General features: G+C 47.3%; 2 protein-coding genes across 2 annotated transcripts; both read right to left on the reverse strand.

Annotated features, from left to right (window-relative positions):
- Nucleotides 1–2,637: 2,637 nt before the first annotated feature.
- On the reverse strand, nucleotides 2,638–8,089 carry LOC126531357 (toll-like receptor 9). Its single transcript, XM_050178859.3, has 3 exons — nucleotides 7,114–8,089; nucleotides 4,352–4,500; nucleotides 2,638–2,910 (listed from the first exon to the last, which is right to left on the reverse strand). Exons 1-3 carry the CDS (start codon nucleotides 7,740–7,742, stop codon nucleotides 2,759–2,761), a joined length of 930 nt encoding a protein of 309 aa, XP_050034816.1. The 5' UTR covers nucleotides 7,743–8,089; the 3' UTR covers nucleotides 2,638–2,758.
- Nucleotides 8,090–11,182: 3,093 nt separating this feature from the next.
- LOC126531349 (uncharacterized) lies at nucleotides 11,183–13,871 on the reverse strand. The gene is made up of 3 exons (XM_050178850.2): nucleotides 13,111–13,871; nucleotides 12,460–12,608; nucleotides 11,183–11,458 (listed from the first exon to the last, which is right to left on the reverse strand). The coding sequence occupies exons 1-3, from the start codon at nucleotides 13,854–13,856 to the stop codon at nucleotides 11,304–11,306; spliced, it is 1,050 nt and encodes a 349-aa protein (XP_050034807.1). The 5' UTR covers nucleotides 13,857–13,871; the 3' UTR covers nucleotides 11,183–11,303.
- Between the last annotated feature and the right edge of the window lie 10,282 nt (nucleotides 13,872–24,153).

Raw genomic sequence — 24,153 nt, forward strand, 5'->3', positions numbered from 1 at the left:
TCTGTCGACATAATGAAACTATTTCAAAACACTCAGAGGACAGGTACAACAGTTTGACTCAACCTTTACTTTAGAACTCTTAAACCATGCACTGATACGATGCGACTGTACGCAGGTCGTAAAAGTTGCATGACGCTGGGCTCGCGGGCCGTCCGGCCTTGGCGTTGCAAGAGGCTGGTTAGCCTTGTGGTCCGAATGTCGAAAAAAAACAAAAGAATGTGTGGAGCTACAGAACCAAGTAGAATATATGGGACCTCTTGGGATGCACGTACTAAAGAAGTGTTAAATTTGTTCCTCGCAGTAAGACGAAGCTTGTCAATCTTGAGCCTGTAGCGCTCACGAACGCACACTCACGGACAGTCACACACACCACCCTGTGCAAAACAAAAATCTATCTATCTATCTATCTATCTATCTATCTATCTATCTATCTATCTATCTATCTATCTATCTATCTATCTATCTATCTATCTATCTATCTATCTATATATCTATCTATCTATCTATCTATCTATCTATCTATCTATCTATCTATCTATCTATCTATCTATCTATCTATCTATCTATCTATCTATCTATCTATCTATCTATCTATCTATCTATCTATCTATCTATCTATCTATCTATCTATCTATCTATCTATCTATCTATCTATCTATCTATCTATCTATCTATCTATCTATCTATCTATCTATCTATCTATCTATCTATCTATCTATCTATCTATATATCTATCTATTGTCTGTGTGTCTGTCTGTCTCACAGGTACACCTGTGAGACAGATATAATGCCGAAGAAAATAATGCCGAAGAAAATAAAGAAAATACATCCAGTGGGTTGGACCATCAAAGAGCCTCACGCACGCTCAGTCGCAATCAGTTGTTCTTCGGGTATTTTCGTTCTTTCTTTTTTCACTGTTTCGCATTTCCTCCCCACAACCAAACCTGTTTAAGCGAGACTGAACTTATGACTGCACATATGAATTCAGTGTGCAGCTGCACCGGACTACACATGCTGATGTGTTGAGATTTGCAGATCACTCAGTAGTACGAAACGTCTCAGCGGAAGGTCTGCGGTGAACAACCGCAGAGAAACTAACACATCTGAAAACACGTTTTACTGACGTCACGAGAACACTTTTGCACTGGCGTCTGTAGCCGGCAGCTATTATCTTGCACAGCCACGTTAACTGCAATAACGTCGAAAGGGCGGGAGCTCTAGCAGAGGAAAACGATTATTGCTTCCTTTTATTTGATGCGTGCAGCCACTAAACTTTTTCAGAATAAGACGAACGACAGCTGGTAGTTGCTGGGGTAACACAGCAGCTGATACTGGAGTCACGTTGCGATTCCAGTAGCTTCTCACTTATAGGATATGGTTCATATTTGATATGAACCTACTAGAATCACAATCTTGTTCGAATAGTGGAGAGGACAAACTGAAGCAGATTCAGAAAATGTCTTGGAAGACATCTTTTGGAAGTTGGTTCAGTTAGCCCTCTCCGCAATCTGGTGCCCCGACACAGCTTCAACACAGCATCACGTGCTGTTGCCGAACGCAACGGCAAGGAAGGACGCTCAGGTATGGACGGTAATGAGGACGAGCTGTCGTAAAAGTGCTGATTTCAGCTATGTCTTTTTTTCTTTTTTTTTTTCGCTGGCGTCTGTCTTGATTACTGCGACAAGAAAGGCACAAGAACAATCAAGTGGACAGCATAACGTGCTTTGCTAACCTCTGGGCAGTTTATGTCCAGTGGTAGACATGCTCGCCCAATGCCCTCGCTTTGCAGCAGCGATAAACACAAAGCAGATTACGTTTAGGCACAGCCTACACAAAGTGTTTGTAACATAGAGTAGGCCGATCCGAAAGTGCGATAGGCTCTCGCTCAGAATCAGAAGGACATACATATTGAGCACCTTTTTTCGCACATGCTTCACATTTTAAAAACCAATTAAGAGACAAATTGCATGCTCTGGACGAAAGGCCGCTTTCACTGGAAAGAGATATTGGAAACCCTTGACATGCGAGATATTAAAAACAAATTTTTTTTCACTGACTCTTTCTTGTTTTCAAGCCTAAGAACAGAGTTCAAAGCCATTGTTATAGTTTGTTTAGAGAAAGGAAGACATGTTGAAACGCTTACTGCAAATCAAATGCTTTTTTGTGTTCCTTGATATATCTTTAATGACTTAGTGGTGCCAAATGAGAAAGCACAAGTGCGTGCCTTGAACATGTTGTTATAAACTTCGTAAATCTTTTTGTAACGTTCTCAGAAACTGCTAATTCAGACATCTGTGCTTTGCCCTTTTATTTCATGTGTGTAATATGCTTGTACGCTTTTATTGTATGCCTTGTACATGGGAGCCTGGGCTTTCCTCAATCGAATCGTTTCGCTTCTTGCCCAAGTTAGCCCACATCTACACGATGTAAATCAGCTGAATTCAATCAAATTGAATAAGGTATTAGATCAATCAATCAATCAATCAATCAATCAATCAATCAATCAATCAATCAATCAATCAATCAATCAATCAATCAATCAATCAATCAATCAATCAATCAATCAATCAATCAGCGAGTCGTTTTTCGTGGGGAGCTTGACCAGGAGTCAAATGAAACTAGAATTAAGGAAAAACATTGAGTGATCGTCGGCGGACGTAGACACTTTTAATCGGAAGTGAACGCGCACCGAAGCGCACTGGCTCCGCGCTTATCCGCGCTGTAGGTAGTCACGAACTGTACACCCAGCAGCAGTCAGTCAGGGAATGCTCTCGCATTTGAGCTGATTGTACCGCAGGTTGGTGGCGTAGGTGTCCTTCAGGTCGCGTGGACTGGCGCACAGAAAGTAATGCCACGACGACGGGTAATCCAGGATGAAGGACACGGTGCAGTTGCAGTGCACCGGGTTAACTGCGTGGAAGAAAAGGCTCGAGCATTACAAACAACCCGACGGACGGACGGACGGACAGACAGACAGACAGACAGACAGACAGACAGACAGACAGACAGACAGACAGACAGACAGACAGACAGACAGACAGACAGACAGACAGACAGACAGAGACAGACAGACAGACAGACAGACAGACAGACAGACAGACAGACAGACAGACAGACAGACAGACAGACAGACAGACAGACAGACAGCAGGGAAGCCAATCATACACGCACTTAGATGGCTATCCTGCGCTGGAAGAAGGGAAAAGGGGCAGAAATAATAGAGAGAAAGATTGTATAAGCGGTTCAAAACCTATGTAAAGCCTACAAAGACACACAAAAGCACTCGTCGCCTCACCGCACGCGAATGAGTGGTAAGTAGTCGAAGTTTGCGTCGTAAGGCTGTCTAGTATGCTATCAGTTACGTCTCTCCGTTGACCCATGGTATTCAGCACTGCCGAGACTCACGCAACTTACGTAACGTATTCAACCCTCTTACGGCGAATGCTATGTCCTGCTTTTTCTAAACATAAGACCAGCCGTGAAGTAGTAGGCGTTCCGATCAGTGAGAGTTAAAATGTCTTGCTCGTACTGAACGAAGACTGCCGTGCATTAGGGTTTTCGCAGACACTCAGCCTACTGGTCAACTTTATTTGCTATGCTTCTGTTTACAACGCTTTTCCGCTCAGTGGGTGCACCCGTGCCTATAAGCCTGAGGTTATCATTGTTCTTTTGTTCGCAGTGCTTTTCTTAACGCGTCAAACACGTAACACGTTAAATGCGTTACGAATTAAAGTAGACAGATTCTGAGTTGGCTCTCTGCTCTTCCTTTCTTTTTCTTTCTTTCTTTCTCTTATTCAGGCTCTTTGTTTATGTCTTGCTTTCCTGTTCTTTTTGCTTTCTGATTTTGGACCGGTTGGCGTTGTGCCCTTCAGAGGCTACTGACAGCTTCAAGATCACGTTTGTTGCAGCAGTACAATGCTACTCCTTCTTTTACTCGCATTTCGCTTTATATTTATAGCGCCACAATATTTAACGCTAGAATGCTTATACAATGCGAGTTGAAGTGAATGACAATGGTCTCACACTTACAGGATGATCACCCCTGTTCCTGTTACTTTTTTTTTTGGTAGCCTGTATTTTTGAGCACTGCCGATGAGATAGTTACTCTGTCGCTCAAAAGTTTCTGATTTACTGAGGGCGGTTCCCTTGCTAGAGTTCTGTGTTATCGTACATCTTTTTTTCGATGTCTTTTTTCTCGATATTTCCTTTGGTTCTAAGATTACCGCACTAGCTGTCACTCTTCGCCATCACCCGTTCCTTGGAATATCCCCATAGCGACTTCGTGCCCTCCTGTACTCAAAAGTGCAATCAAATTCCGATATGAAGGCAATCGTTCGAAATCAGGCCTTACACAGCATGTCGACGACGGCCACCTTGTCCTTGATGGGTGCGAAGTCTTCTTCCCTGATCGTCGTGATTAAGTTCTTGAACACATTGACGTAGTTCAGAGCTGGCAGATTATCGCCAAGTCCTACCGGGAAAGAAGTCAACTTGTTCGTCCTGCAAGCAAGCGTGATTGTGCATAATTCAGTGAACGCCACCAGTATATTAAACATATTTCGCAAAATGCACTCTGTGTCTCATATGGTGTGTTGACGCCCGTAGCTTCAAGTAGTAAATATGCTATCAACTTTCATCAACTGTCAACTTTGTGAGTTTCGGGCCCTCTTTGTCCAGTCCAAGGTGACGACCACTGCGGAACTCCGTTCTCTCTCATGGGTAGCTAGCGACTTCGCCAATTTCTTAAATTGCGGAAATCAAGTGATCACATGTAACACGTATTTACAAGTTGCGTACAAGAAAGGCAACGATAGACAGACAAGACGGCTGCCGAGACCGATCCCACATCAACGCGCCATATTGTCTCCTTTTGTCTTTGGTGCCACTTTTTGGTGCGCCTTAGCAACCGAGACGGCAGCAGAAGTAAATATTTCCAGAATTCACAGCTTTTTTTTTGTTAGGAACACCTGTTTGGGCTTGACTGGACGCTTTTGCTGGTAATATCTTCGCTATACCAATTTGCCGGCGCCTGTTTTCAATGAACGGACTTAACGCACGAGCTGCAGCAAGAAAATGGACCCTGTGGTGCACAGCCTCGAAGTTGTAAGAGCAACAGGCACGAAAAAAACGGAGACAGATAAAGGTACACGTAAAACATCACTGAAGAGAGCGAATAGAATAAAAAGGGCGGTACCCTTACTAAAATTTATCTAATGCAATCTTTATACCCATGTTACATTAAAATAGTACATCTTAAACAAGCGCACCCCCCTCCCCCTTCCCCCCAACAAACCGCCCTATAACTATTGTGTTCTTGTCCATTTCCCCAAAGGGGGTGGATTCAATCAGACAGCAGACTTAGGTGCCAACGAAGCACAAAATGTCACCCTCGTCCATTACAGTATTGCGCGTTCTGGCCTCCGAAAATACATACATCGACGCCACTAGCCTTTGAGTCTGCGCGGAGCGCAAAGCCTTGCAGTAATTACCCAGCACTGTTATTGCGCGATAGTTCTAATTTCAAAGTTTTTTTGAAAGCCCGTTGGAAGACATCCCAAAATAGGATGGCGTTGGTGTAGCTAATATAAAAATGTTCAATTGTTTCTGGCACATCACAAAGGCGACAGTTAACTGAAGAGACAAAGATATCCTTTCTCTGTAGCGACGTTTACTGTGCGATACCTGCTGCCGACCTCTGATAATAATGCGCCTTCCGACATGTTTTTTTCTCTCATGGGAATGCACAGTTTGTGGAGAACGCGAATGATGGAGCGAAACGCCGAAACGGTTGTACCTACACTGGTACATTGCATCCAGACGACACTACACCTAAAACATATTTATGATGGACTCGATATACAACCGGACTGGTACCCCATTTTGGTCGGTTGCCTATGCTTATACCGAAGGGTTGAAATTTGCGCCAGTTGGTACATACTTGAACGAAAAAAACAGTCGTTGTGGTGTGAGCCTCTCCTCTTGTCCTTTGTGTTTTTGACTGGTTTTTTATGCTTATACCACCCTTCTAAAGTGGAACCAACGTTCCCGCTCAAAGTATGGACGCTGCCTTTTCTGTGTGTGACTTTCATTGTGCCCTCCATTCTCTGACAATGCACAACTGGTGAATGTCGGGCTGAATGCTACTGTAATAAATACCACGAAAGCAAAAAAAAATAAATATTGCACGATAGCTCAGTGGTTAGTGCACTCGACTCCCAATTGTACATTTGCTTCACAGTCATAAACTCAATCCCGGCGGAGGGCGAGTTCTTTTTCTCCACGCTGTCCATGGCAATGGAGCAGCCGGGGAAGACTACAGGTGGCTTAATGACGGCAAAAAAAGTCGTTGTGTTTCGTTGATGATGACAACGGGCAGATTCGAGCAGACTAACTGCTGTCGCAGTAAAAAAAAAGCACGGGCTTATTTGAATTCAGAACTACAAACCGAAATAGAAATGCAGAGAATCTACGAGCGTGGTAAGCATAATCGAGGTAACTTGGGGCCGAGTTCACAAAGCTTTTCGTTAGCAAGTGCTATTTCCCATGCTTAAAAAGGGGCTAAAAAACGCAAGACGAAAGAAAATTAGGGGGCACGGGACAAGCACTTTTTTTTCGCGCTGTTTGTTTTTCTGCCCTTTCTAATCATTTCAAGCATGCACAAACTAAGCCCTGTGAAAAACCTATTGTTTTATTTGACTTTGGCTGGTCGCCCTCGCTAACAATATGTACGGCATCAGGAGTGGCTGGAAGTCTCTCTTACGAAAAATTCTAGCCTAAGAGTTTTTTTTTTTTTTTTTGCGAATACCGACCTTGGTGATTCGGACTATGTTGAGAACGAAGGATTGTCCCGAGTTGGTGGTTATAGTCGCATGAGTAACCATTACCAGCACTGGAGCTGACGGGACAGATAAAGTACGCGTGGCAGACGCTGAGCTTGTCTTAAGCATTTCCAGCCTGGTTCCGCCATAATTCTCCTCCAGGATTAAACGCACAAGATAGAAGAGCGATATACACAAATTCTGAGCACCTCCTGTGCTGTGCGCTTCTTCGCTCCGTCAAGCTCTCCCAGCTCTGGTAAATTATGGCGGATAGATTTGTGAGGCGTCTACTCACGGCAAGTCGAGGGTGGTAAAACGAGGCGCCGGCGAAGGTAGCCAGTTCCTGTTAAAGCTGTCGAGGCCCGTGTTTCGGAAAATTAGGTGCTCCAGGTTGACCAGGTCGCTGATCCATCCGCCCTCAATGGACTCGAAGGTAACATCTGCGATGAGCAGCGTCTTAAGGCTTTTGGGCAGGTAGTTGAAGTCGCGCGTCAGTCGCAGGCGCGCGTAGTGAAGGATCTGCAGTTCTTCCAGACGCCGCAGGCCGGACAGCAGAGACCACGAGGACGGCATGGTGCCCAGGCTGAACGTGAGCCTGCGCAGGGTGTCCTCGAGACCGGCGAAAGGGTTCTCGGTCTCGGCCGGGTCGAAACGTCCCACTTCGACCGACCTCAGCTCCAGGACCGTGACGTTGAGTCCCGCGAACGCCGACGGAGGCAGCGCGGAAAGATGTGACTCGTGCAGCGAGAACCACGTCGGCTTCGTGGACGGATATCGCCGAACGTGCTCGGTGAAGTCGCTGGCCGTCCGAAAGTCACGACACATGTAGCGCCGGTAGTCGCGGGACTCGGAGAGTTCGCACGCAGGAACGGCGAGCGCTACGGCCGCCGATAAAGACAGGATGACCACGTGCAGGCAATACATCGTCGCTCCTCGAGAAGCGCCCGCCTTAGCCGGAATGTTTGGTCAAACGATCAGAGGTGGAGTGACCTGGAGAGTGACCAAATGTTCTGGATATCTCTTGTTGTCTTTGCGCAGTCCTTCTACTCGACTGCTACCGAGAACGAAGTGAAAGCGGTGGTATATGGCAACGCAGGGCCCTGGATTTTCGCAACTTTCTGCGTGGTGTGCCAGGAATGTCCCACGTGTCGCCTCTGTGTATCAAACTGCTTGTGTCGCCCGTGAATGAGGCTCATAAAGCTCTTTATATATAGAAGACCGAGGACGGGCATAAGCGGCACAACGTCAACCGAAGCTGGTGGCGTGTTCCTGTTTTTTTCGGCGCATGTCTGGCTGCTATCTTGGGGTCAGCCGCGCGGCTGTTTACTTTTGCGACATCTCATACCCTCACCACCACCATCTCTTCCCTATATTTTTTCTTCCATCTCCAGCTGTCACGAGCGATTATTTCGCGCAACAGGAGGCACTTATCGCGGCGGGGAACCAGAGGAAGCACCGGAAAAACCACCCGTATAGAATAAATGGTCTCGGCTTAACCGACAACGACTTGAACCTGGTTATCTCGTTAAACGATCTTGAAAAGTGGATAGACAACGCCGGCACGAGGTACGATCAAACAAGAACGGCTTGCATAAGAATGAAAAACACATGTTTATTGATGAACGCAGGACGCGCCTTCCAGACGCGGCGGCTTATCGGCCTGTTTTGGGTGTCCTCCGGTTTGTCTCCAGCGTCGCTTAGAAGATTGCGCAGTGCCATTCAGTAAAATGGGGTTTCCCGACTCACGGACTTTGCATCCCAATGACATTGCGACTGCCGAGGTAAAGACACGTTTGCTGATTTCCTTCAAAAAAGAGGTGAGGCGTGCAGACAGGACACAAGAGTAGAGAAGTGGACAACACGAACGCCGACTATCAACTGAAGGGAGCACTGAGGCGAAAAAAGAAAGAAGACACAATGCGCAGATGAGTCTTGTGTCTTTTCTTTTTTCGCCTCAGTGCTCTCTTCAGTTGATAGTCGGCGTTCGTGTTGTCCACTTCTCTACTCTTGTGTCCTGTCTGCACGCCTCACGTCTTTTTTGCATTATGAATCCTTATCAACTAGCTCAGCTTTCTGTCGTTCTGATATCCTTAGCTGATTTTTTGACAGGGTCCATTTTTGTTGTTGTTTGTGTGCGAGTCAGTGGCCGAAGCATGGTAAAAGCAAGTTTGAGAGCACCAAGTACAAGGTGATGTTTTGTGATGGCTGTCATGCAAGAGAGATAGATTCTCCACCACTGGAAAGTGGGCATGAATCACATATCTAAATTTCACTTTCACAGTGTCTTGCCAGTACGTGGGTCTATATGTATAGTATTTCTTATTTACCTATATTTTCATAACTTTCCGAGCCCACTAGTACTTGTCCAATTCAGAGTGCAAGAAGAATTTCAGAAAAGCTGCTCACACCTTTCAAATTATGACATACATAGTTGTCACTGTTTTTTTTTTTCCTTTTTTTTGACACAGACAGAACAACTTTTACTTTCCCTTATTTCCTGAAGGATCGCGTTCACAGTTTCATATCACACGATTTATGATACCGTCATGTGAGTAAACCTCTGCGTAGCTGAAGACGTTGACCAGAACACACCTACTTTTCTAGGTCTCCTCCACACGTACTTCTTTCTATGGAGGGGCTTTAGGAAGAGTGCCTTTTGTCCTTGGTATAAAATTTTCTTGAAATCAATTAAAAAAAAGTGATATGAAAAGGATGCTGGCTACTCTTTTTCCCTGCATGAGGGAGTTGCTCCACTCAATGGCTTGGTCCACTTTTCTATTTTGTTTTCACAGTTACATTGCGAGAGTAGGCTTTATTTTTCAGGCACGGCTTGCACGAAGCATCTTGCACGTGGTCGAATTCGCCCACTCCTAAAACGTTTAGCGCACAGCGACAGTACGTTGCCGAGCAGTAATTCTCGAGTGACACTTGCGCGGAACTTTTTATCCTCTCTTCTGTTTCTTCAAGAGATTGCGTTCGCCTTGGAGAAGTACTGTCATTGTGACTGATATAACGCGGAGAAAACGTACTCTTTGTCGAGGGGAGTACAAGAAGTCTTCGAGATAGGTTTAAACGTGGGGCTGGCAGCCACTCGCACGAAGTACTTTCCAGCGCTATGTATTTTTTTCCAGCGCACCAAAATTGCCGCATTCGCTTTGTTCGCCACATGAAATGGGAAAGAATGTAGTTTGTTGCATTTCCGCTGCATTCCTGATCGATAAGCAAGCTGAGTCAAGTAACTCAGCAAGATGGCTAAGAGACAATTTATCAGACACATTTGTGAGAAATTCTGCCACTGGAGGGGCAATTGCATTTATTAATAAGCCCCTATACCACTCTGAGCTCGAAGGCGAGTGAATGGTTTCTCTCTCGCCTTCGCTCCCCTTTACGTGCGCTCTATCCTTCTCGCCACGTGCTTATCTAGAATACACGTGGACACCACGTCAGTACCAAACGTCACGTTGGCACCCTTGTTTGAAAATATCTATTTTACTGCGCACGAGAAGCAAGCGATGCGACAAGGAAGAGCTGCCGTACGACTGAATGGTAGACTTACTAACACATGGATCGGAACCAACGTGCATCGTATATAGATTAATTAACCGCTTTAGCAACGGTGCCGTCACGTTCTTGACCCTGTCGACGTCACCCCGAGTGAAGAAGGGACCCAAAAAGCCCGGAGCGGGAGCAGAGGATTTTTTTTTTTTATTGTCAGGAGGGTGGTTCAAGGGGCTTTTTAATGGGACGCAGCCGCGTGTTGAGCAGCGTAATGGTATACGTTGCCGACGCAGTGTGAGCTGCCACGAACTGCGGAGGGACAGGGACCTTTGTCAGGCTTGATTGCCTTTAGCCCCTGCCCCTGCAGTGAGCTTTGTATACTGCTTACTGTAAATAAAAACCCTTACTTACTTACTTAGATTTTCAACCTGTGCACACGCGCGCAAGCATTCCCCTCCCCTCCTCCTCGGCGAAAGAGCGATGGAATGAAAAATGTCAGGCGTAACGTTATGAGGCAGGGAGAGAGCGGTGTGAAGCAGAGAGCCAACGGTGATATCCGATATTCTAGTTGACATCAAGAGAAAGAATGGAGCTTGGCAGGCCACGTAATGCGTAGTGCAGAAAACCGGTGGGTCATTAGAATTACAGAATGGGTGCCAAATGAAGGTAAGCGCAGTCAAGCACGGCAGAAAATTAGGTAGGGTGATGAATTTAGGAAATTTGCAGGCGCCAGTTTGAATCAGCTAGCGCAAGACAGCGGTAATTGTAAATCGCGTGAGAGGCCTTCATCCTGCAGTGGACGCAAATATAGGTTGGTGATGATGATGATAAGGTTACTTCGTATCAGAATAAATAACAAACATCAGTTCATAGGTCGTGTGAGCATTTATTCGAATAGCAACGTGTCGAAATAACACCGAAGGTGACATGATGGGCAACAACGATAAACTTCAAACGAAGTGAATGGTCACAGGCTGGCGGAGTCCCTCAAGCGCTACTGTGCTCGCACTGAAGCTGCTCTTCGGTAAGGTGCGTGACGTAGCGGTCGGCCACCTCTCCGGGCGTGGCGCACAGGAAGTAGTGCCAGCGGGTCGGGTAGTCCAGGATGAAAGCCAGCTTGCAATCGCAGTGCACAGGGTTGACTGCACGTGTGCGTAAAAATCCAAAGTAAAGCAAAGAAACCTCACAGGGATGGCAAAATAGGCTCGTTGGCGCGTTATGCGACAGCAATAAGTACAACGTAGTGCTAGTGCAACCAGGACTCGGGATAAACAAACGCAGACAATGCCATGCATATGTGTGCTTGTGTTTCCGTTGTATTTTTGCATTTTCATTTCGAATAACCTACGACGCGTGGTGGGCTTTCTGCTTTGATGATGGGAAGCCCTCATAGAACCTTTTTACGAAGGGCGTTTATTAGGCACGCTTGATAAGTGCTACTACACCGATGCATGTCGCTGCACTCCTTCTGCTACAAATAGGCAGTTTTCTACAGCATTCATATACTGGTGGTATACAGTGCATACAGTGGCTGTACGATGGAAGCCCCAGACTGAAGCCAATGTTTCGAATGTGCACCTGAGCTGCGAGTTTGCAGCAATGCCTTCCATTCAATTCTATGCCACTATCATCATCCACCATTCACGTCCGGATGATCCCATTGATTGGGTGGGCTGAGCGTCGCTCTCACCACTGACGAAGGTAAAAAGCGCGAAAAGGATTAGCATCGGAAGAGGCACCGCTATAAAGAAGTGGCCTTGTCTTCGTCAGGGTCCTTGTCCCGACGCAGACAAGTTCCCTGGTTCAAACGATGGCTGAGGATTCTCTTTTTCGGCCCCCTTTCGTCAGTTCAAAACTCCATCTTTCTGTAAACCACTGTCATGTTTTGGCTCATACTGGAAGGTGTTATACATAGCAAGAACCGTACAAGGCAGGGGCAGTATGTAAGGACCTTCACTGCGCCGGAGAAACGTTCTTTCGGGTTGTGGAAGCTACGTGTTGGAGCCCCGAACACCCACCTCCATCCCATTGTTTCTATAAAACCAGCGGGTGCCTGTTGCAGTCCACGTCTCGAACGCATGATGGCGCAATCGAGGTTTAAGAACCTTTAAACTGAACCGCCATCAACAATGGCTATACTTACACATAAAGTCCACCAGCACCGGCTTGTCCTTGAGCGGAGCCAGGTCCTCTTCGTGCAGACTGGTGATGAGGTTCTTTTCGACGCTCACATATTTGAGCTCAGGCAGGCCGTCGTCCAGGTTGGCGGGGAACGAGATCAGTTTGTTTGCGCTGCGAGGGACACGCATTGGCTCATTCACATAATCTGAACTTCGCTGTGCAGGCTTATGCATATGTTGCTAGATTGTTGCGTAAATAATGTGCCAGTTTACCGGAAGTCACAAATCTCTGAGCTAATAATAAATTTTCCTCACACCTGCTAAATAAACTAGACTTCGCGAAACGAAAATTATGTTTTAAGAGACAGGCAGCTAGCTACAAGCGTATTAGCCTGGACGCTGTCCCGTTAACCAAGCGTGGTCTGCCGGTCCTTCCGGGCTTGACATTTATTATACAGCGCACGGAGCCATTAGTCTAAATTTGTAACTTCTGCATCTAGATAATTCATTCGCTAGTGGATACCTGTCTAAATGTAACTAATTTACCGTTGTCATTTGCTGCTTGGCAAATGCTAATTCTAGCTGATAGCTGAGCTCTCTGAAAGTGTGTTGAGCCCCATACGTATTATCTACATCATCCCTTTCAAGAGCAAAAAGGAAGGCGATGTACTCACGGAAGGTCTAGAGTGGTGAAGTGAGGGGCGGGATTAGGCAACCATGACCTGGTGAAGTTATACAAGTCGGTCTGGCGCACAACGAGATGCTTCAGGTCATCCAAGTGAGCCAGCCAGTCGTCGTCGATCTTCTTAATGGTACCATCGGCGATGTAAAGAGTTTCAACGCTCTTTGGAAGGTTGTTGAAATCATTGCTGAGATGCATGTCCTTGTAGTGGATGAGCTTCAGCTCTTCCAAATGCTGCAGGTGACCGAGGATGGACCACGAAGTCGGCAGGGTCCCCAGGCTGAACATCAGCCGGTGAAGGGATTGCTCGAGGCCATGGAACGGGTTCTCCTCTCCCTCTGTTGGCTCAAAATGCTCGACGTGGACGCGCCTGAGCTCCAAAACCGAAACGTTGAGGTCCTTGAATGCGCCTCCAGGAATCCTGGGAACCTGACTGTCCCACAAGGTGAACCAAGTCGGCTTGTCGGAGTGGGTGTCGTGGACGATCTGCTGGAAGTCTTCGAGAGAGTGGAAGTTGCGGCACGTGAAATGGCGGTAGTGAAGTCCTTCGTGCACCTTGCAGGAGGGTGGCGGGGGTACGGCGGACGAGTGACATAGAGCTGCAAGGAAGGCCAGCAGGAGGCCGCGCGACAAAACGCTCGAACACATCGCTCTCGCCGCGGTCGACAGTTGCGGTGACCACACCGGGTTCGCGTCCTCTCCAAGTTGCGCCTTCTTATAGGACGCCTCGAGAAGCATAGCGACCTTGGCCTTGATCTCAAAATTGGTGGTGTGTTCGTACGCCACGCTCTTGATTGCTTCATTTCTCCTTTGTTTTTTGATGCGCCGAAGTGCGTCGCTTGTAAGGTCATCGCGGAATGGCTTCTCCGCCGAAAACCGCACACGTGTTGAAAAAAGTGGCGTATCGCAAGCCGCCCGAGTGTCCGACAGTGCGGCAGAAACTTTATGAATTTCGCGCGCCGATAGTGGGTCTCATTTTCGTAACATCCCTCAGTCTGCTCTTCATCCACAAACGGGAGATAAGCCGAGACGCTGCGCTCACTTCCCAGAGCTTTCAGATATTCATTCTATAGAGACCGCACGCCGCCGTAAAGGCTGACGTCGAGAGAAAATACATGCAAAAGCATCGCAACCTTCACTTTTCCGGCCGTTTAATCTTGCTAGCTGCTCCCGAGAACACGCCATACGCCGAGCAATGCGGTTTCCGCTCTGTATCAGAAAGCGGAACGGTCATATTTCTTGCTGCGCAACGCGAAGCAGGCTTCCGATAAAGAAAACTTGCTTCCATGCAATGCGATCTGCAGTTATATTTGCAAAGTGACCAGTCAGTATTCACTTTCAGTGCTACTGGTAATCTATAGCGCCGCAAAAGCTGAGAAAGAAATATGTGAAGGGTGCTCCTGGCTGAGATCAACATAACGTTGAGGGCTATAAGGCATAGTTAACGTCAACATGCTGCAGTTTCAGTTGTGTGCGGTCTGTTTGCAGCTGGTCTGGTTGCTGTAGTGTCCAGTCGCTGTTTCTTTTTACAGTGAACCTGTATACGTCTACCGTCCAAGGAAATTTTCGTGTCGTTGGCGTGGTAAGCAAAAAACTCCCCGTACGTGGACCGATCCCGAAGATAGTGCAAGGCCGGGCCGACCCGCGGCGGAGGTGAAGCAGGCGTTAAGCACTCCCCATACGTGGGCCGGTTCCAAAGATAGTACAATGCCGGATCGACCCGCGGTGGAGGTGCAGTTCGCCATTAAGGGGCCCACATACACAGCTTCGATGGCCATCCTTCTTCACAGAGTGGAAAGGACTGAGTTTTTTCAATGATCTGTCATCAATTAAATGTGAAATGTAACAAACAACATAAATAAAATGTCATTTTTAATCTACATGTCCGAGTAACCAAGACCTGCGACATATAATTGCCCCGTTCAATGAACGGCAATTTGCCAGAATTTGCCAGAACACGCTTTAATCAAGAATTTCGGTTCTACACGTTATCCACGTTAACATTATAGTAAAAAAAACTGTGCACTTTTTACTCATTAATATTTTCAACATAAGTTAGTGGCATGTAATCATGTGCGGAAATTCGTGAGCTTCGCCAATTTAGAAGATGCGATCTTCCTTTGATTAACATGTACTTCAATTAGCTTCCGCAGACTATCGGTAAGATTTAGAACTGTGGTAGAAAAATATATGAAGAAACGTTCCAACGCACACTTTAAAGACTACGCTCGCAATTTTCACATCTTTGCAAAGTGGCGTTTTAACAAGCGCCAAAATTTTCTTAACAAAGTTTAAGAAACTGCTATGGTAAAGGGAGATTGAGTTGGACTTAGGAGAGGGTGATGTTAGGTTGACGGCATATTGTGTCTTGCTGACGAGAGAGAGAAAAGGCAGGGAGGTCAACCAGATGAGCATTCGGTTTGCTGCCCTACATAGGCGGATAGTTTTCATACTACCGTGGAGGGGGGGGGGGGGGGGGGGGCTGAGGCCCGATATCAGCATACCGAACCCCATATTATATATATATATATATATATATATATATATATATATATATATATATATATATATATAGTCTCAGGTATAAATCTGTTCATACGGCTTATATACAAGGTGTATAGAACAGCAGCCAAGAATCTCGAGAGGCTGTCGCCACTTCGTCGTCTTCACCGTCGCCGACATGGTTCTCTTTTGCCACCGTAACACGACCCCCCGGCAGAAAAAGCACCGTCCCGGTGCTTCAGATGGGGCCGTCGGTAAGGGCATAGTAGGGCTTAAGCCGAGAGACATGTGCGGCGTCAGGTGATGTGGAACCGGGTGGCATGACGGAGGTCTCGGGGATTATCTCGTAAGTGATATTGGTCACTTGACGTAGAACAGGGTAAGGGCCTTTGTAGCACGGAAGGAGTTTCTCGGAGAGCCCCACTCGGCGGCAAGGGGACCAAAGTAGCACGAGAGCCTTGTGAAAAATATGTGTCACGATGACGACGATTGTAAGCGCGCCGTTGAGATTTCTGCGATGCCAAGAGACGAGTACGGGCAAGCTGACGCGCATGGTCAGCGTGGGCGATGGCGTGGCGGGCATACTCGGTCCTCGAATCTTGTATCAAGGGGTGTGAAGTGTCTAATGCTAATACAGGGTCACGACCGAAGAGTAAGTAAAAAGTGGAAAACCTGGCGTGATGAATTATAGGCGAATGTGACATAAGGGAGCTCCACATCCCAGTCCTTGTGGTCGGGTGAAACGTATTTCGATAACATGTCAGTAATGGTCCGATTAAGTCGCTCAGTAAGGCCGTTGGTCTGCGGATGATAGGAGGTAGCCAGTTTGTGCTTGGTAGAACATGAGCGTAGGATATCGGCGATGACTTGGGATAGAAAAGTGCGGCCGCGGTCAGTAAGGAGCTGTCGCGGGGTGCCATGAACTAAAATGATAACCCGGAGCAGGAAATCTGCGACGTCGGTTGTGCAGCTCGTGGGAAGTGCCCGAGTGATGGCATAGCGCGTCGCATAAGCAGTAGCGACAGCGATCCACCTGCTGCCGTAGCTGGACTCGGGGAAAGGGCCAAGGAGATCCAAACCCACGCGAAAGAATGGCTCAGGTGGAATGTCGATCGACTGTAAGTATCCAGCAGGAAGCGTCGCTGGTTTTTTGCGATGTTGACAGGGCTTGCAAGCAGATACATAGCGCCGTACGGAGCAAGCGAGGCCGGGCCAGTAGAAGCGGCGGCGCACGCGGTCGTAAGTGCGAGCAAACCCAAGGTGTCCGGCAGTTGGGGCATCATGAAGCTCCTGAAGCGCGGTTGAGCGGAGGTGTTGAGAGACGACAAGGAGAAGGGGACGACCATCCGGATGAAAACTGCGTCGGTACAATATGTCGTCGTTGAGAACGAACCACCTTAACGATGGATCAGTAGGAGCAGATTCCATTCGGTCAATGAGGGCCCTTAAAGTAGCGTCATGGCGTTGCTCGTTGGACATGTCCAAAGCTGGGAAATGGAAAGAACACTTGCGGAAGCGTCCATGTCGGCGTTGGCTGACGTGTGTACAGGGCAACAGGACAAGCAGTCGGCGTCCTTGTGTAGGCGACCAGACCTATACACCGCCGAATAGGAATACTCTTGTAGCCGCAAAGCACATCGTCCAAGCCTCCCTGTGGGATCTTTCAAGGACGAAAGCCAACAGAGAGCGTGGTGATCCGTTACAATGGAAAAGGGCCTGCCGTATAAATAGGGGCAGAATTTCGCCACTGCCCAGACAACTGCCAACCATTCATGCTCGGTAATAGAGTAGTTCCGCTCCGCAGGTGACAAGTGACGGCTACCGTACGCGATGACACGTTCATGGCCGTGTTGAACTTGTGCCAAGACGGCACCGATTCTGCAGCCACTGGCATCGGTGCGCACCTCTGTAGGGGCTGAAGTAGTGAAGTGTTCTAGAATCGGTGGTGTGCGAGCATAGTGGTAAGGCGAGAAAAGGCGGTGGCCTGAGAGGTGGACGTGCGGGGTACGCGTCTTCGCCACGGAGCTCTGCAGCGGACGTCTCACCCAGCCTGCGACCATGCTTTCAGTGGAAGGCACCCCATCTGCAGCAGCAGTGCCAACTGCACATACCCAGCACACGTTGCTCTACCTCAGCCGCAAGGCCCCGGCAAGTTCACCGGTCTCGATGGTGTTGATGTAGAAGAATGGTTGAAGATGTATGAGCGCGTCAGCAAGGTGAGCAGGTGGGATCCGACCCTAATGCTGGCCAATGTCGTGTTCTACCTCGACGGAACACCGCGAACGTGGTTTTACACACACGAGGAAGAGCTAACCAGCTGGGATTTGTTCAAAGAAAAGCTGTCCGACGTTTTTGGTAATCCGACCGGTCGACAACTATATATAGCCGCCAAGCAACAACTCGCCACGCGTGCCCAAACTGCTACCGAGTCGTATGTCTACTACATTCAGGACGTCCTAGCCCTCTGTCATAAAATCTACATGTCCATGCCTGAGGCGGACAAGGTAGGACACATTATCAAAGGCATTGCGGACGACGCATTCAACCTTCTGGTATTCAGAAACTTATCGACTATTGACGCCATCATGAAGGAATGCCGCCGTTTCGAGCAGGCGAAAAGTCGCCGTGTATACAATCATTTTACACGGCTTCCAAATACTGCAGCGACCTCTTCTTGTTCCGACCCCACCGACCAATCTAGCTCGCCACCACCAAGCGAAAACGTGACCCGAATTGTACGCAGCGAACTCGAAGCAGCGTTTCCTGCCTCACCTCAACAGACGTCTTGGAACAACATTGCTGAGACGATATCACTGATCCAGTCAGTGGTTCGGTAGGAAATCGCTAATATGGGTCTTCCCAGCGCCTGCTCCTTGAGTCGCCCTGACACCCACCCAGCTCCTATGGCTCGGTCCTATCGTAGTCCACCTCACATTGTTCGTTATCTCTACACTACCAGAAATCCCTCGGACTGGCGTACACCTGACGACAGGCCGATCTGTTTCTGCTGCGGCCGAATCGCTCACGTTTCCCATCACTGCCGGAGCCGTTGGCCGTCTCCCCCTCGAAACACCTTCCCGCACCTCCACCACAATGTCACAGGTATAAAACTATTCATACGGCGTATTTACAAGGTGTATAAAACAGCAGCCGAGAATCTCGAGAGGCTGTTGCCACTTCGTCGTCTTCACCATCGACGACCTGGTTCTCTTTTCCCACCGTAACAATATATATATGTATGTATATACATAATTCTTGGTCTTGAAGAAATTTCGTGTGACCTCGAAGAATTGGGCGCTGAAGTTACGGCGTTATACGAGTATGTACAAGACCTCATAGTCGGAGGCAGTTCAATTTCACAGCTTGAGTCCCCTCGGTGGTGTAATCTTCCCTCGTGTAATTGTCACACAATTGGTTATCATTAATACTGCTTTGCCTTTCCGGCGAAACTGCAGTCTCTCTCTTTCTCTTTTCTTTTTTTTTTTGTGAGTCCGAGTATAAGCACTGCTGTGCATGACTGCTGTTGATTCTGATTTCGAGTAAATCCGGCTTGGACTCATTTCGGTTATTGAAAGAATTATACAGTGTTCCCCAACTACCACGCACCAACACTTAAAAAAAGAGCAGTTGAGTTACTCGAACACAACCTAGTGCATATTGTTTCCAGTACAGTGGAGTAGCCGCCAGTGGTTCTTTCGTTACTGAGATTTAATTCGGTAAATGTAAGTTATTATCTAACTCGAGAAGTATTGTCCTTATTTTCAAAGCGTCAATGAGGCATTTGTAGGCAGCGAAAATGACAACTAACAGCAGCATTTCCAGTGACGTACTAATTGCGTACAATTTTTTCAGACTGGCAAAGAAACCTCACGACGTATGCAGAGTACCACGTGAGTGCCCTCCCACCCGTATCATAAAGCAGCGCCCTCAGATAAGCTGATTGAAAGCAACTGCATTGCCTGTCGCAAACCCGATGAGACAGCGCATCACCTTGGTAACGGTAAGGAAGGAGCACCAACAGCAGGTTTCGCGGCTCCTATTCCTTCGTCTCACTTCTACATCACACTTATTATCCGTCTCTCAAGGCCGACTGATCACATTGATAACAAAGACCCCTTGATAACGGGGCCGAATTTACAGGTCCGTGCCATCCAATCTATTGCGTATGGAAAGTCGCATCCAGCCAGTTCCGTGCTCGGCTGCTGCTGTGTGCGGATGCCCCATCTTGCTGATGCCACAGAAATGGAATACGTGACAGCGAGACTTCGCTGAGAAACTCATCCACCACTCCTTCAATGATTTAGTCCACGTAACCGTATCCGGTCAATGTGTGATCGAAGAAGATGGGACCGACTATAGCACAGGTGTAAATTCCTAACCACACATTGAGCGACCACTGGTACTGGTGACGACTGCGCTTTCCCCAGGGTGAATTGGAGTCCCTCCGATAGTATGCATTATGCAAATTTACCTAGGCGTTTCTGCGAAAATTGGCTTCGTCTATGCTCATTATGTTACTCAAAACGTCCGGTGACCCATCGGCTTTTGTGAGGACCCAGTTCGAGAAATCTAGACGATTCTACAGGTCCCTATATTCTAAGAATCGGTGCAGATTAAGGTGGTATGGATGAAAGGCCGTCAGTTAGGATCCTCCAAGCTGATGATTTGTAAATTGATACCTGGGCGGGCTACACCTCGCACGCTAGCCTGAGGGTTTGAGGTCATAAATGCTAGAACATCTGTGCGTAGGCTATAGGACTCAAATATGAAGTCCTCCGCCGCTGTTCCTTGCAGCTGCCGGTTTGTCTCAGGTTTTCATAATTGCTGATGATAGTCAATGCGTTTCGTCTACCGCCACACTTCCAAGAGGTATATATATATATATATATATATATATATATATATATATAATGAAATGGGGTTTATTGTAGCTCGTTCGAGGGATCGCAGGTAGCTCTAGATCACGAGTCCTAGCGCTTCGCATCAACAACCCGCGCTCGTGTCTCGCGCCGGGTGGCAGTCCGCACAGTGCCACATGCATATTACCCACTACAACTTCCCCCGGGGCGAAGAGGAGCCATCCTGGCGACCTAAGGCGATGATACGATAAGGGGGTCGTGGTACGGCTTCAGGCGGCTGACGTGAACAGTCTCGCGGCCACGGCGGCGTTTGTCCGAAGATGGCGTCACCGGTTCGACCACATAATTCACAGGCGAAGTACACGCGACGATCCGGTACGGACCTTGATATTTCGGAGCAAGCTTTGGGCTAAGGCCTGGAGCTTGGAAGGGCAGCCGAAGCCAGACGTGAGAGTCCACGGCGAAGGACTGTGTGGGCTGATCGTTGTCGTGGCGATCTTTGTGGATTCCTTGGGTATCCGACGTGAACGAGCGAGCCAGTTGGCGGCACTCTTCAGCATGGCGAGCAACTTCGGAAAGAGGGGTGAATTCAGAGGCATCCGGGTGATATGGTAGTACGGTGTCGAGGGTAGTGGATGGTTCACGCCCATAAAGAAGGAAAAATCGTGAGAAGCCTGTGGTAGCCTGAACGGCGGTATTGTATGCGTACGTCACAAAAGGGAGGACATCGTCCCAATTGGAATGATCCAACGCAACATACATGGTGAGCATGTCCCCAAGGGTGCGGTTGAATCGTTCCGTTACGCCGTAGTGGTGCGGTGAATAGTGCGGCACGCGGCGAGTAGCTCATTAATAACTTCGGACAAGAAGACACGGCCTCGGTCACTGAGCAGTTCTCGCGGTGCGCCGTGCCGTAAGACGAAATGCCTCAAGATGAATGCGGCGACGTCGCGAGCAGCAGCCGAAGCAAGTGCAGCAGTTTCAGCATATCTTGTCAGGTGGTCTACTGCGACAATTATCTAACGATTTCCGGTAGCACTGCATGGAAGAGGCCCATAAAGGTCGATGCCAACCCGATCAAAAGGACGTGCAGGACACGGTAAAGGTTGCAGAGGGCCTGTCGTATGAGAAGATGTCTTGCGTCGCTGACAGGCTGCACATGACCGAATGTATTTGCGGACATAAGAATACATGCCGCGCCAGTAGTACCGCTGGCGGAGCCGCTCGTAGGTTTTCAGGACGCCAGCATGAGCTTGTTGTGGGTCTGCATGGAAATACGTGCGTACGTCGGAACGTAAATGGCGAGGGATGACTAGCAGCCATTTGCGACCGTCGGGCTGATAGTTTCGGCGGTACAAGATGGCGTCCCGTAGCACGAAGTGGGTGGCTTGGCGACGAATGGCTCGAGGGCATGTAGACGTTGAAGAACTGCTAAGAATGTCAATGAGAGACACAATCCACGGATCTTTTCTCTGTTCTCTCTCTCTCTCTCTATATATATATATATATATATATATATATATATATATATATATATATATATATATAGCCGTCCTCTTGTTGCCATGTGCAGCTCCCAAGGCAAGGATCATATTTGCCTTCTGCTCATTACAGAAAGACATTGCGATACTCGGACGAAACAAAAGGCACGTCTAAATCTTTGCACTCACGTTATAAATTCGCTATTGTGGTAATAGTTCTCGTGCCAAAAAAAAAAAATCATCCGTCCACTTTATCTACGCTAAGACGATAGCTATTACAGCCTGTTTCCGACTAACACCAAACACGACATGTTACTTCGGCCGAGGCGCGGCATATAAGGCACAAGCTCGATCATGATGTTATTCTTTATTTCCTTTATTTCGTCGTGGCGAATTCAGAGGGAGCATGATTGAGGGCATTGCTTTATGTTGCGGGTGGGAGCGCACTCACGTGGTATTCTCCATATTTCGCAGGGTTTATTTATCAATCGTAAAAAAATTAGTACGCAGTAAGCATACTTCGCTGAAAATACCTCAGTTAGACGTCCCTTGACTGTGCCTTCAAACACCTCAGTGACACTTTGATAATTGGGATAGTAAGTCTCAAGTTGGCTAAATAATTACAATTACCTAACTAAATCTCAGTAGCGAAAAAATTACTGGCAGCTACTCCACTGTACTAAACAATATGCACAATGCTTTCTTCAAGTAACGCATTGCTCTTTCTTTAAACCTTGGTGCATGTTAGGACACCCTGTATATATTTATGACTTTTGCATGCATGTGACGATGTTTCCATCCCTAATAAATGTTGTAATTTGTAGAAATGTCCTTTTTAAGAGTCGTTAGGATTGCTCACTGGAAAGAGAAGCAATACTGAGACACACAACAATCGCGTGCATTTAACCCGACATTGCTAAAGTCTCTGCCGAAGGGGTCACTGAAGTCTATAGTTATTTTTTTCATGGTCAAAAAAGCACGCAAAACAATTTGAAGCGTGGTGAACATGCAGCAACATATTCATTCTCTAGGCATACGCTATCCATACCTTTAGAAATAATTTTTATCTCCCTACCTCCATATCTTTCAAAAATATAATGAACTTTGTACTGTGTGCATATTTAAATATATTGTATATGTGCATGGTGTTTACAGTGGAAATTTAAAACAATGTTGAAGTGAGAAAATACGGATGAGGCAGGCGCCGCTAGTGCTTCTAATGCGCGTGTCTTCCTATTGTTAGGATTTGCATAAATGAAGCGAAAGTATAAATTAAAGGCCGTGCATGTCCGCGCCAACAAGGATGGAATAAGGTATTAACCCCAGTAAAACTTTAGGTGAAAATGTCGAGGAAATTCAAAAGAAATACCTCACATGATGTGAGTGACAAAGCTATGGCATTGACAATTTAGGTGTGTGTGTGTGTGTGCGAGAGGAGGCTGACACCCCCTTACCCCCCCCCCCCCCCGGAAAACTTCGGAGGGGGCTTGGGTCCCGGAGCCCCTCCTTAGTCGGCCCCTATGCTGCCCTACCCTCAGGGTAACGCAGAGGGGAAGCAGAAAGAGGACTGGAAACAATTGTACAGAGATCATCATGGGCTGCGTGATTCTTATTGAAGCATTGTACAATGGAGGATGCATAGCACTTCGCAAGGCTTATTATTATATATGGCAGTGGGGAGCGAATGTTAGAAATTTCGAATATCGAATTCGAGTATCGACTGATATTTCATTTGCCCGTAAATGGGCTAACGGCTGTACTTTCCCGTATGCTTAGAGAACAATCATAGTGAAATGTTTGACAAGAAGGATATGAAAAATATAGGACACCGAGCTCCTTGACAAAATAGCGAATCCTTCAACCAGCAACATCAGGCGACCAACCACAATCTTAAACCTTCCTAAGAGGCTTGCATAATATTCGCAAACTATTTGATTTCCTCTCGATTAGATGTCAGCACTGCTGAACTCGCGGTGGATTCGGTTTCGCAAATCACTGCTCGCACACTAAGCCTGTATTAGTGATTCCTTCTGTTGAATTAGCGATTGAGAGAATATTAAACTAAAGATAATATGCTTCAACCTGGTAGTGAAAAAAACATGCATATGTTCAAACATGCTTTCGTAGATGGCTCGAAAGCACTTCTTGTGACACCGGCTCCTACTCTGTACGACATAGTTGAACATGCGAGCC

This window comes from Dermacentor andersoni, chromosome 5, assembly GCF_023375885.2.
Source record: "Dermacentor andersoni chromosome 5, qqDerAnde1_hic_scaffold, whole genome shotgun sequence".
In the NCBI taxonomy this organism is placed as follows: Eukaryota; Metazoa; Arthropoda; class Arachnida; order Ixodida; family Ixodidae; genus Dermacentor; species Dermacentor andersoni.

What these genes read in the sequence shown, in the direction of transcription:
- LOC126531349 (XM_050178850.2), bottom strand. Translation starts at nt 13,856, where the DNA reads ATGCTTCTCGAGGCGTCCTATAAGAAGGCGCAACTTGGAGAGGACGCG. An exon ending in TTCACCACTCTAGACCTTCC is followed by an intron (nt 12,609 to 13,110) that starts GTGAGTACATCG and finishes TGTCCCTCGCAG; the next exon opens with CGCAAACAAACTGATCTCGT. An exon ending in GGTGCTGGTGGACTTTATGT is followed by an intron (nt 11,459 to 12,459) that starts GTAAGTATAGCC and finishes GCACACGTGCAG; the next exon opens with TCAACCCTGTGCACTGCGAT.
- LOC126531357 (XM_050178859.3), bottom strand. Translation starts at nt 7,742, where the DNA reads ATGTATTGCCTGCACGTGGTCATCCTGTCTTTATCGGCGGCCGTAGCG. An exon ending in TTTACCACCCTCGACTTGCC is followed by an intron (nt 4,501 to 7,113) that starts GTGAGTAGACGC and finishes GCTTGCTTGCAG; the next exon opens with GACGAACAAGTTGACTTCTT. An exon ending in GGCCGTCGTCGACATGCTGT is followed by an intron (nt 2,911 to 4,351) that starts GTAAGGCCTGAT and finishes TCTTCCACGCAG; the next exon opens with TTAACCCGGTGCACTGCAAC.